Source organism: Rhyacophila brunnea, unplaced genomic scaffold, assembly GCF_057557595.1.
Source record: "Rhyacophila brunnea isolate RB1 unplaced genomic scaffold, BYU_Rbru_1.0 scaffold_12, whole genome shotgun sequence".
NCBI classification, from domain to species: Eukaryota; Metazoa; Arthropoda; class Insecta; order Trichoptera; family Rhyacophilidae; genus Rhyacophila; species Rhyacophila brunnea.
This window is the reverse complement of record NW_028232774.1, coordinates 27020223-27033917: the sequence shown is the minus strand read 5'-3', so window position 1 is coordinate 27033917 and position 13695 is coordinate 27020223. Positions and strand designations below refer to the sequence as shown.

At 46.2% G+C, this 13695-nt stretch overlaps 1 protein-coding gene across 1 annotated transcript in view; it reads left to right on the top strand.

The window, feature by feature from the left end:
* LOC147078013 (uncharacterized) overlaps positions 1-13621 on the top strand; it is a 159025-nt gene extending 145404 nt beyond the window's left edge. Inside the window, exons 7-8 of the mRNA XM_085961068.1 lie at positions 663-11844; positions 13228-13621. Of these exons, the coding sequence (XP_085817194.1) occupies positions 663-11844; positions 13228-13487 (11442 nt within the window). The 3' untranslated portion in view covers positions 13488-13621. The remainder of the gene's footprint in view (positions 1-662; positions 11845-13227) is intronic.
* Positions 13622-13695: the final 74 nt, after the last annotated feature.

Sequence of the window (13695 nt, the reverse complement as noted above, 5' to 3'; positions counted from 1 at the left end):
AGCCGCACAGGCCTCGATAAGTGCAGCTTTAGTCGTATGGTTTTAATTAAGTAAATCAAAATTTAACCATTGTGGGTGGGTAACTGCGCGGAGAACCCGATGATTTTTTTATTAGAAAAGGAATTATTATGAAATACATTATATATATTAATTGGCTCTACAATCCGGTGTGGATCGTGGCCGCCTCACGAAGATGGTTTTTTTTTTTACGAGAAATGGATGTTAGTCACTTCCTCAACGTATTAGGTGCATGCTCTGGATTCAAACACGCATTGAAACACAGTATGTTTATTTTACCAGACAAAAGATTTGAACCCAAGCCCTCGACTGACTTGCCAGGCGAATACTTTACCACTCGGCCATCGCATAAATACGTTAATAAAACACTTTCACTGCAGTATTGACGTCACTAAACGGATATATACTTTCCCAGCCAACATTTTGAATTTACAAATTATAATTTACTGAATTACAGATCGTCTTTAAATAAGTTCCACAAATTATTGTTAATATGCATCGATTCAGTGCACCCGCTGCCTCCATTTTAAACATTATGAGGTTGAATACTACCAGTTATGAACCGTAAATCTATTGCGAGCGCGGGTGATAATATTATGTTCACCGTAACATTATCACTAACCTACTCATTTGTACTTTTACAGATATGCAACGGTAAATGCGAGCCAGGCAAGTGCGCTGGAGATGACACAACTCTAGTCACCGTAACATCTCCAACTCCTGTGAGGCCGTCACCCCCGGGACCCTTGTGTTACCCAGGATCCACTGACAAGAGGTGCCAAAACACGCAAGGATCGACTAGTCGCCCGACTCCTCAACAAACATCTGCAAATTGCTACCCAGGCTCCAATGACCCTCGGTGCTCAGGGTTAATCCAAACAACACCAGGTCCGGGTTCACTACAATGTTTCCCAGGCTCGCAGGATCCCAGATGCCCAAGACCATTCACGACATCGACCCAAAAGCCAAGCTGCTACCCGGGATCAAGTGATCCTAGTTGTCCAAAAACTACACTTACTACCAGTCCTCCACAATTGAATTGTTACCCTGGATCAACCAATCCTGGTTGTTCGCAAGTTAAACCAACACCTGGACCTCTTCAATGCTACCCTGGTTCTAATGATCCACGTTGTCCTCGCCCAGGATCCACGACAACAAAGACACCCGCCACATACTTACCTCCGTCGAGTTCACCAGCATCTCCAAACTGCTATCCAGGATCTACAGATTCAAGATGTCCACAGCCACAAACTACACCAGCACCTAAACCAAATTGTTATCCAGGCTCAACAGATCCAAGATGCCCGAAAACTCCCGGAACACAGCCACCGCCCCAATGCTATCCTGGAAGTACTGATCCCAGATGTCCTAAACCTCAAACAACACCATCAGGACCAAATTGTTATCCAGGATCTACAGATTCAAGATGTCCACAGCCACAAACTACACTATCACCTAAACCAAATTGTTATCCAGGTTCAACAGATCCAAGATGCCCGAAAACTCCCGGAACACAGCCACCGCCCCAATGCTATCCTGGAAGTACTGATCCCAGATGTCCTAAGCCTCAAACACCATCAGGACCAAATTGTTATCCGGGATCAACCGATTCCCGCTGTCCGAAGCCACAAACTACACCAGCACCTAAACCAAATTGTTATCCAGGATCAACAGATCAAAGATGCCCGAAAACTCCCGGAACACAGCCACCACCGCAATGCTATCCTGGAAGTACTGATCCCAGATGTCCTAAGCCTCAAACAACACCATCAGGACCAAATTGTTATCCAGGATCTACAGATTCAAGATGTCCACAGCCACAAACTACACCATCACCTAAACCAAATTGTTATCCAGGCTCAACAGATCCAAGATGCCCAAAAACTCCCGGAACACAGCCACCGCCCCAATGCTATCCTGGAAGTACTGATCCCAGATGTCCTAAACCTCAAACAACACCACCAGGACCAAATTGTTATCCAGGATCTACAGATTCAAGATGTCCACAGCCACAAACTACACCATCACCTAAACCAAATTGTTATCCAGGCTCAACAGATCCAAGATGCCCGAAAACTCCCGGAACACAGCCACCGCCCCAATGCTATCCTGGAAGTACTGATCCCAGATGTCCTAAACCTCAAACAACACCATCAGGACCAAATTGTTATCCAGGATCTACAGATTCAAGATGTCCACAGCCACAAACTACACCAGCACCTAAACCAAATTGTTATCCAGGCTCAACAGATCCAAGATGCCCGAAAACTCCCGGAACACAGCCACCGCCCCAATGCTATCCTGGAAGTACTGATCCCAGATGTCCTAAACCTCAAACAACACCATCAGGACCAAATTGTTATCCAGGATCTACAGATTCAAGATGTTCACAGCCACAAACTACACCATCACCTAAACCAAATTGTTATCCAGGTTCAACAGATCCAAGATGCCCGAAAACTCCCGGAACACAGCCACCGCCCCAATGCTATCCTGGAAGTACTGATCCCAGATGTCCTAAGCCTCAAACACCATCAGGACCAAATTGTTATCCAGGATCTACAGATTCAAGATGTCCACAGTCACAAACTACACCAGCACCTAAACCAAATTGTTATCCAGGTTCTAATGATCCCAAGTGCTCAAAACCACAGACGTCTCCAGCACCTCCATCTTGTTATCCAGGTTCCAACGACCCAAGATGCCCACAACCAATATTCACTACAACAAATACTCCTCCTACATACTTACCACCCTCTTCAACTGCACTCAATTGCTACCCTGGATCAAGCAATCCAAGATGCCCTCAAACTAAGCCAACACCAGCTCCCTTACAATGTTATCCAGGTTCAAATGATCCAAAGTGCCCAAAACCACCACCATCTACACAACCACCTGTACAGTGCTATCCAGGAAGTACAGATCCAAGATGTCCTATACCACACATCCCCCCATCTCCTTCTACCTGTTATCCTGGATCAACAGATCCTAGATGTCCAAAAACACCAGGTACACAGCCACCACCAAAATGTTACCCAGGAAGCAGTGATCCGAAGTGTCCAAAGCCCCAGACAACTCCATCAGGACCTAATTGTTATCCGGGATCAACTGATTCCCGCTGTCCAAGACCGCAAACTACACCTGCACCTAAGCCAAACTGCTATCCAGGATCTACAGATCCAAGATGTCCAAAAACACCAGGTACACAGCCACCACCACAATGTTACCCAGGAAGCAGTGATCCGAGGTGTCCAAAACCACAAACTACGCCATCTTCACCAAATTGCTATCCTGGTTCATCTGATCCTAGGTGTCCAAAGCCCCAGACAACTCCATCAGGACCTAATTGTTATCCGGGATCAACTGATTCCCGCTGTCCAAGACCGCAAACTACACCCGCACCTAAGCCAAACTGCTATCCAGGATCTACAGATCCAAGATGTCCAAAAACACCAGGTACACAGCCACCACCACAATGTTACCCAGGAAGCAGTGATCCGAGGTGTCCAAAACCACAAACTACGCCATCTTCACCAAATTGCTATCCTGGTTCATCTGATCCTAGGTGTCCAAAGCCCCAGACAACTCCATCAGGACCTAATTGTTATCCGGGATCAACTGATTCCCGCTGTCCAAGACCGCAAACTACACCCGCACCTAAGCCAAACTGCTATCCAGGATCTACAGATCCAAGATGTCCAAAAACACCAGGTACACAGCCACCACCACAATGTTACCCAGGAAGCAGTGATCCGAGGTGTCCAAAACCACAAACTACGCCATCTTCACCAAATTGCTATCCTGGTTCATCTGATCCTAGGTGTCCAAAGCCCCAGACAACTCCATCAGGACCTAATTGTTATCCGGGATCAACCGATTCCCGCTGTCCAAAACCGCAAACTACACCTGCACCTAAGCCAAACTGCTATCCAGGATCTACAGATCCAAGATGTCCAAAAACACCAGGTACACAGCCACCACCACAATGTTACCCAGGAAGCAGTGATCCGAGGTGTCCAAAACCACAAACGACGCCATCTTCGCCAAATTGCTATCCTGGTTCATCTGATCCAAGATGTCCAAAGCCGCAAACTACGCCGATACCAGAAAACTGTTATCCTGGATCACCGAATCCAAAATGTCCTCAACCCAAACCTATTACTACAAAATCTCCTTCAACATATCTGCCTCCAGTAACATCACCAAAGCCAGCACAGTGCTATCCAGGGTCTAATGATCAAAGATGTCCAAAGCCTCAAACCACACCAGCCCCTCAACCAAACTGCTACCCAGGATCATTAGATCCTAGATGTCCAAAAACTCCCGGAACACAAACACCTCTACAATGTTATCCGGGAAGTACAGATTCCAGATGTCCAAAGCCCCAGACAACTCCATCAGGACCTAATTGTTATCCGGGATCCACTGATTCCCGCTGTCCAAGACCGCAAACTACACCCGCACCTAAGCCAAACTGCTATCCAGGATCTACAGATCCAAGATGTCCAAAAACACCAGGTACACAGCCACCACCACAATGTTACCCAGGAAGCAGTGATCCGAGGTGTCCAAAACCACAAACTACACCATCTTCACCAAATTGCTATCCTGGATCATCTGACCCCAGGTGTCCTAAACCTCAGACCACGCCCTCAGGGCCGAATTGCTATCCAGGATCCAACGATCCCCGCTGTCCAAGACCGCAAACTACACCTGCACCTAAGCCAAATTGCTATCCAGGATCTACAGATCCAAGATGTCCAAAAATACCAGGTACACAGCCACCACCACAATGTTACCCAGGAAGCACTGATCCAAGGTGTCCAAAATCACAAACTACACCATCTTCACCAAATTGCTATCCTGGCTCATCTGATCCCAGGTGTCCAAAACCCCAAACAACACCATCGGGACCTAATTGTTATCCGGGATCAACCGATTCTCGCTGTCCAAGACCGCAAACCACACCTGCACCTAAGCCAAGCTGCTATCCAGGATCTACAGATCCAAGATGTCCAAAAACACCGGGTACACAGCCACCACCACAATGTTACCCAGGAAGCACTGATCCGAGATGTCCAAAACCACAAACCACACCATCTTCGCCAAATTGCTATCCTGGTTCATCTGATCCAAGATGTCCAAAGCCGCAAACTACGCCGATACCAGAAAACTGTTATCCTGGATCACCGAATCCAAAATGTCCTCAACCCAAACCTATTACTACAAAATCTCCTTCAACATATCTGCCTCCAGTAACATCGCCAAAGCCAGCACAGTGCTATCCAGGGTCTAATGATCAAAGATGTCCAAAGCCTCAAACCACACCAGCCCCTCAACCAAACTGCTACCCAGGATCTACAGATCCTAGATGTCCAAAAACTCCCGGAACACAACCACCAACACAATGTTATCCAGGATCTACTGATCCAAGGTGTCCAAAACCACAAACTCCACCATCTTCACCAAATTGCTATCCTGGCTCATCTGATCTCAGGTGTCCAAAGCCCCAGACAACACCATCTGGACCTAATTGTTATCCGGGATCAACTGATTCCCGCTGTCCAAGACCGCAAACTACACCTGCACCTAAACCAAATTGCTATCCAGGATCGACAGATCCAAGATGTCCAAAAACACCAAGCACACAGCCACCACCACAATGTTACCCAGGAAGCACTGATCCAAGGTGTCCAAAGCCCCAGACAACTCCATCAGGACCTAATTGTTATCCGGGATCAACTGATTCCCGCTGTCCAAGACCGCAAACTACACCCGCACCTAAGCCAAACTGCTATCCAGGATCTACAGATCCAAGATGTCCAAAAACACCAGGTACACAGCCACCACCACAATGTTACCCAGGAAGCAGTGATCCGAGGTGTCCAAAACCACAAACTACACCATCTTCACCAAATTGCTATCCTGGATCATCTGACCCCAGGTGTCCTAAACCTCAGACCACGCCCTCAGGGCCGAATTGCTATCCAGGATCCAACGATCCCCGCTGTCCAAGACCACAAACTACACCTGCACCTCAGCCAAGCTGCTATCTAGGATCTACAGACCCAAGATGTCCAAAAACACCAGGTACACAGCCACCACCACAATGTTTCCCAGGAAGCAGTGATCCCAGGTGTCCAAAGCCCCAGACAACTCCATCAGGACCAAATTGTTATCCGGGATCAACCGATTCTCGCTGTCCGAAGCCACAAACTACTCCTGCACCGAAACCAAATTGTTATCCTGGCACAACAGATCCAAGATGCCCAAAAACTCCCGGAACACAGCCACCACTGCAATGCTATCCTGGAAGTACAGATCCGAGATGTCCAAAGCCCCAAACAACACCATCAGGACCAAATTGTTATCCAGGATCTACAGATCCAACTTGTCCAAAGTCGCAAACGACGCCTTCTCTGCCCAGCTGTTATCCTGGTTCGAATGATCCTCGCTGCCCTCGCCCCAATTTCACCACAACAAATACTCCTCCAACATACTTACCACCGCAATCGACAGCTCCAGCACAAAAATGCTACCCAGGATCAAATGACCCGAGATGTCCTAAAATAACACAACCCACACCTGCACCAAGGCCAAATTGTTATCCAGGATCAACAGACTCCAGGTGCCCGCAAACAACGAGGCCGACCCCTGAATCTAAACCGAACTGCTATCCAGGATCATCTGATCCCAGATGTCCAAAGCCAACACCGCAGCCTAAACCAAACTGCTACCCAGGCTCAAATGACCCTAGATGCCCTAAAATAACACAACCTACACCTGAACCAAGGCCAAATTGTTATCCAGGGTCAACCGATTCTAGGTGCCCGCAAACAACGAGGCCGACACCAACGCCTCAGCCGAAGCCAAACTGCTACCCAGGCTCAAATGACCCGAGATGTCCTAAAATAACACAACCCACACCTGAACCAAGGCCAAGTTGTTATCCAGGATCAACAAACCCTAGGTGCCCGCAAACAACGAGGCCGACCCCTGAACCTAAACCGAACTGCTATCCTGGATCATCTGATCCCAGATGCCCAAAACCAACCCCGCAGCCAAAACCAAACTGCTACCCAGGCTCAAATGACCCGAGATGCCCTAAAATAACACAACCTACACCTGAACCAAGACCAAATTGTTATCCAGGATCAACCGATTCTAGGTGCCCGCAAACAACGAGGCCGACACCAACGCCTCAGCCTAAGCCAAACTGCTACCCAGGCTCAAATGACCCGAGATGTCCTAAAATAACACAACCCACACCTGAACCAAGGCCAAGTTGTTATCCAGGATCAACAGACCCTAGGTGCCCGCAAACAACGAGGCCGACCCCTGAACCTAAACCGAACTGCTATCCTGGATCATCTGATCCCAGATGCCCAAAACCAACCCCGCAGCCAAAACCAAACTGCTACCCAGGCTCAAATGACCCAAGATGTCCTAAAATAACACAACCCACACCTGAACCAAGGCCAAATTGTTATCCAGGATCAACAGATCCTAGATGTCCAAAGCCTACTCCATCAAAACCAAATTGTTTCCCTGGTTCGCCAGATCCTAGCTGTCCTAGACCTCCGATTTCATCAACAAAGGCTCCGTCAACATATTTGCCACCAGAAACAACAACTGGATCACAGTGTTATCCAGGATCACGAGATCCTAAATGTCCTCAAACTAAGCCGACAACGGTTTCACTTCAGTGTTATCCAGGATCAACGGATCCTAGGTGTCTAAAACCAACACCACAGCCGAAGCCAAACTGTTACCCAGGTTCAAATGATCCCAGATGCCCTAAAATAACACAACCAACGCCTGAACCAAGGCCAAATTGCTATCCAGGATCAAGCGATCCTAGGTGCCCGCAAACAACAAGGCCGACACCTGAACCTAAACCGAACTGCTATCCAGGATCATCTGATCCCAGATGTCCAAAACCAACACCGCAGCCAAAACCAAACTGCTATCCTGGCTCAAATGATCCCAGATGCCCTAAAATAACACAACCAACGCCTGAACCAAGGCCAAATTGCTATCCAGGATCAAGCGATCCTAGGTGCCCGCAAACAACAAGGCCGACACCTGAACCTAAACCGAACTGCTATCCAGGATCATCTGATCCCAGATGTCCAAAACCAACACCGCAGCCAAAACCAAACTGCTATCCTGGCTCAAATGATCCCAGATGCCCTAAAATAACACAACCAACGCCTGAACCAAGGCCAAATTGCTATCCAGGATCAAGCGATCCTAGGTGCCCGCAAACAACAAGGCCGACACCTGAACCTAAACCGAACTGCTATCCAGGATCATCTGATCCCAGATGTCCAAAACCAACACCACAGCCAAAACCAACCTGTTATCCTGGCTCAAATGATCCCAGATGCCCTAAAATAACACAACCAACGCCTGAACCAAGGCCAAATTGCTATCCAGGATCAAGCGATCCTAGGTGCCCGCAAACAACAAGGCCGACACCTGAACCTAAGCCGAACTGCTATCCAGGATCATCTGATCCCAGATGTCCAAAACCAACGCCTCAGCCTAAGCCGAACTGCTACCCAGGCTCAAATGATCCGGGATGTCCTAAAATAACACAACCCACACCTGAACCAAGGCCAAGTTGTTTCCCAGGATCGACAGATCCTCGCTGTCCAAGACCTCAACCGTCTTCAACAAAAACTCCTCCAACTTACCTACCACCAACAAAAACTCCAGCTTTGAACTGCTATCCTGGCTCAAATGACCCCAGATGCCCTAAAATAACACAACCCACACCTGAACCAAGGCCAAATTGCTATCCAGGATCAAGCGATCCTAGGTGCCCGCAAACAACAAGGCCGACACCTGAACCTAAACCGAACTGCTATCCAGGATCATCTGATCCCAGATGTCCAAAACCAACACCGCAGCCAAAACCAAACTGCTATCCTGGCTCAAATGATCCCAGATGCCCTAAAATAACACAACCAACGCCTGAACCAAGGCCAAATTGCTATCCAGGATCAAGCGATCCTAGGTGCCCGCAAACAACAAGGCCGACACCTGAACCTAAACCGAACTGCTATCCAGGATCATCTGATCCCAGATGTCCAAAACCAACACCGCAGCCAAAACCAAACTGCTATCCTGGCTCAAATGATCCCAGATGCCCTAAAATAACACAACCAACGCCTGAACCAAGGCCAAATTGCTATCCAGGATCAAGCGATCCTAGGTGCCCGCAAACAACAAGGCCGACACCTGAACCTAAACCGAACTGCTATCCAGGATCATCTGATCCCAGATGTCCAAAACCAACACCGCAGCCAAAACCAAACTGCTATCCTGGCTCAAATGATCCCAGATGCCCTAAAATAACACAACCAACGCCTGAACCAAGGCCAAATTGCTATCCAGGATCAAGCGATCCAAGGTGCCCGCAAACAACAAGGCCGACACCTGAACCTAAACCGAACTGCTATCCAGGATCATCTGATCCCAGATGTCCAAAACCAACGCCACAACCTAAGCCAAACTGCTACCCAGGCTCAAATGACCCTAGATGCCCTAAAATAACACAACCCACACCTGAACCAAGACCAAGTTGTTACCCAGGATCAACAGACCCCAGGTGCCTGCAAACAACGAGACCGACACCTCAACCTAAGCCGAACTGCTATCCAGGATCATCTGATCCCAGATGTCCAAAACCAACGCCTCAGCCTAAGCCAAACTGCTACCCAGGCTCAAATGACCCAAGATGTCCTAAAATAGCACAACCCACACCTGAACCAAGGCCAAGTTGTTATCCAGGATCAACAGACCCCCGTTGTCCTAGACCACAAATCTCATCGACTAAGGCTCCGTCAACGTATTTACCACCACCAACAACCATTGCCTTACAATGTTATCCGGGCTCACGTGATCCGAGATGCCCACAAACAAAACCAACTGCAACACCGCTGCAGTGTTATCCGGGCTCCACAGATCCTAAATGCCCGCAAACCACAAGACCTACACCAGAACCAAGGCCAAATTGCTATTCGGGGTCCACTGACCCTAGATGTCCGAAACCAACGCCGCAGCCTAAGCCAAACTGCTTCCCGGGCTCAAATGACCCCAGATGCCCTAAAATAACACAACCTACGCCTGAACCAAGGCCAAATTGTTATCAAGGATCGACCGATCCTAGGTGCCCACAAACAACGAAGCCAACACCTGAACCTAAGCCGAGCTGCTATCCAGGATCATCTGATCCCAGATGTCCAAAGCCAACGCCACAGCCGAAGCCAAACTGCTATCCAGGCTCAAATGACCCGAGATGTCCTAAAATAACACAACCTACGCCTGAACCAAGACCAAATTGTTATCCAGGATCAACCGATCCTGGGTGCCCACAAACAACGAGACCGACTCCTGAGCCGAAGCCGAGCTGCTATCCAGGATCATCTGATCCCAGATGTCCAAAGCCAACGCCACAGCCGAAGCCAAACTGTTATCCAGGCTCAAATGACCCGAGATGTCCTAAAATAACACAACCTACGCCTGAACCAAGACCAAATTGTTATCCAGGATCAACCGATCCTAGGTGCCCACAAACAACGAGACCGACTCCTGAACCGAAGCCGAACTGCTATCCAGGATCATCTGATCCCAGATGTCCGAAACCAACGCCGCAGCCTAAACCAAACTGCTATCCTGGCTCAAATGACCCCAGATGTCCCAAAATAATACAACCCACACCTGAGCCGAGGCCTAGTTGCTTCCCAGGATCGACAGATCCTCGTTGCCCAAGACCACAACCGTCATCAACAAAAACTCCACCAACTTACTTACCACCAACAAAAACTCCAGTTTTGAACTGCTATCCAGGATCTAAAGATCCTAGATGTCCACAAGCCACACAGCCAACACCGGAACCTAGGCCAAATTGTTATCCAGGATCAACCGATCCTAGATGCCCACAAACAACGAGGCCAACACCCCAACCGAAGCCGAACTGCTACCCAGGCTCAAATGACCCAAGATGCCCGAAAATAACACAACCCACACCTGAACCAAGGCCAAGTTGTTATCCAGGATCTACAGACCCTAGGTGCCCGCAAACAACGAGGCCGACACCTGAACCTAAGCCGAACTGCTATCCTGGATCATCTGATCCCAGATGTCCAAAACCAACGCCACAGCCAAAGCCAAACTGCTACCCAGGCTCAAATGACCCTAGGTGCCCTAAAATAACACAACCCACACCTGAACCAAGGCCAACTTGTTATCCAGGATCAACAGACCCCAGGTGCCCGCAAACAACGAGGCCGACACCAGTACCGAAGCCAAGCTGCTATCCAGGATCGACTGATCCAAGGTGTCCTCAACAAACAAAACCCACCCCGGAACCGAAGCCAAACTGTTATCCTGGATCAACCAATCCGAGATGCCTAAAACCAACCCCGCAACCAAAGCCCAATTGCTATCAAGGATCGAGCGACCCTAGGTGCCCCCAAACAACACAACCTACTCCGGCTCCTAAACCTAACTGCTATCCAGGTTCAACTGATCCTAGATGCCCCAAACCACCAACACCGAGCTCTTGCTATCCAGGATCAAGGGATCCTAAATGTCCCCAACCTAATGCTCCCACCAGCACCAACCCGCCATCAACTTATTTGCCTCCGTTCCCAGAGCAAAATGAGATTGGGTCAAATAAAATTTACCGAGGAGCAGCATCTGAAATAGTGGAGAAAATTGTTCCTGCAGAAATAAACAATGCATTCGATGACGTCGACAATACTGTGGCAGACTCGGGAGACATCTCTGCTGCCGCAAGTGAAACAGTGGAATCATGTAAGTTATCGTTTTCATATTTAGACGTATGATTTTAAAAAACCTAACAAGTCAAAATCTTACAAAAAATACAAACATACTATCCTATTTACAAGTTCACACGATATTTAACGACTTCTAACTTCTAAAATATGCCAAATCATATTACGTAAAATACATTAAAAACTTAACGACTTACAGAAACCAATTATTTATGACCTAATAATGATATAAAATAAATGACCAATTTTATTTAGCTAATATTTCCTGCAAAATAAACATTATCAAATAGGTATGGGCAAATTGTTCAAATTTGACAACAAAATAGATAGAGATATAAAAAAGGAACTAACATTAAAACGTTACACACAAAAATGTCCTAATATTTAATTGTGGGTTTTTTAAATTAGCCCATACAATTATAACCATTGGTCTAGATAAAGTGCTGCATAGCATCTACCATTTTTCAGGGTGAAAATATATAAAAATCCATTATATTTATCATGTTTAACTAACATTTAACATCACAGCTTAAAAGAAAGAGTGCGTATTGATGAAATTATTCATTTTTTATTTTTCAGTAGGTATGTAATAAATACATCATTTTTATTTTTATTTTCTTCTTTACATGACATGATATGAGGATTTGATGACCTCCTTAATCGGGGGATCTGCATCCTTCTATGCAATGATATGGGTCTTGAATTTGTCTCTGCACCAGCCACCCTCTTGATTCGCCGGTTATCATTAATTTATAAATAAATTTTCATCTACAAGCACGCAAACAAAGGTGAATGCGTAGTCTTAAAATATAATCTCGTTTTTAAGACATTATAATAAATTGAATTTACTACATTATTATACAAATTCGATTTTAAGAAATGATACATCACACCAGTCTGAATATAAACAAAATTTTAATTATTAACATCATCATCGGCCGGGGTCGATTCACTGCTGGATGAAGGCCTCCCCTAACTCTCTCCACTCTTCTCGGTCCTTAGTTTTTTGCTGCCACATAGATCCACCAAACTTTATGAGCTCATCTATCCAGCAGGTTTTAGGGCCTCTCTGTAAGCATTTAATGCCCTTTGGGTACCATTGTATGACAGCATGTACACAATGTTAATGATTGGTAATCTACGATAAATGATTGATGATAATGATAAAGATGTTTTTGTTAGTTGACTATTTCTAATCCTTTTTTACAACGGCTGCCGTAGTTATCTCTCGTGGCGGCCCGATACTCAGTGATGCAATTATATTATAACATTTAATAAACATATTTTATAAAATATGATAGACAACAATATTCTTCTCACACTCAATATTCTTCTCACACTCTACACAAATCTACTAGTAAATTAATTAGTATAATGTTACAAATTTATTACTTATTTTCAGATGTCAAGCCAGAGAACGCTGATGCAGAGAAATCCCACGTCATCCATAGAAGACACACGATGGAGGATCAAAATAATAATACCAACGACGACAAGATCACAGTAACATCGATCTTCACATCAGGCTACATGGTGGCTAGTTGTAGCATCCTTTCATTGGCCGTCATATTAAGTGTTTTAGGTTATATTTATAAGAAACGATCACAAGTCGCCCACAAAAATAGAATCGTTGAATGCGTGCCAGAATTACAGTCAAATTAATTAAGTTACATAAACTTAACTGTATTCCCCATTCATAGATGGCCAGTAATATTACAAGAATAAAAAAAACATTTTCGCTAATTTCATTTATAATATTATTTAAAAAATCATGATAAATTATTTTTTATTAGTATTATCATAATAATAATTGTGAATTGAAAATTCTAGCAGCAATAAAATAAGACAGGCACAACGAATTCTAAATTCC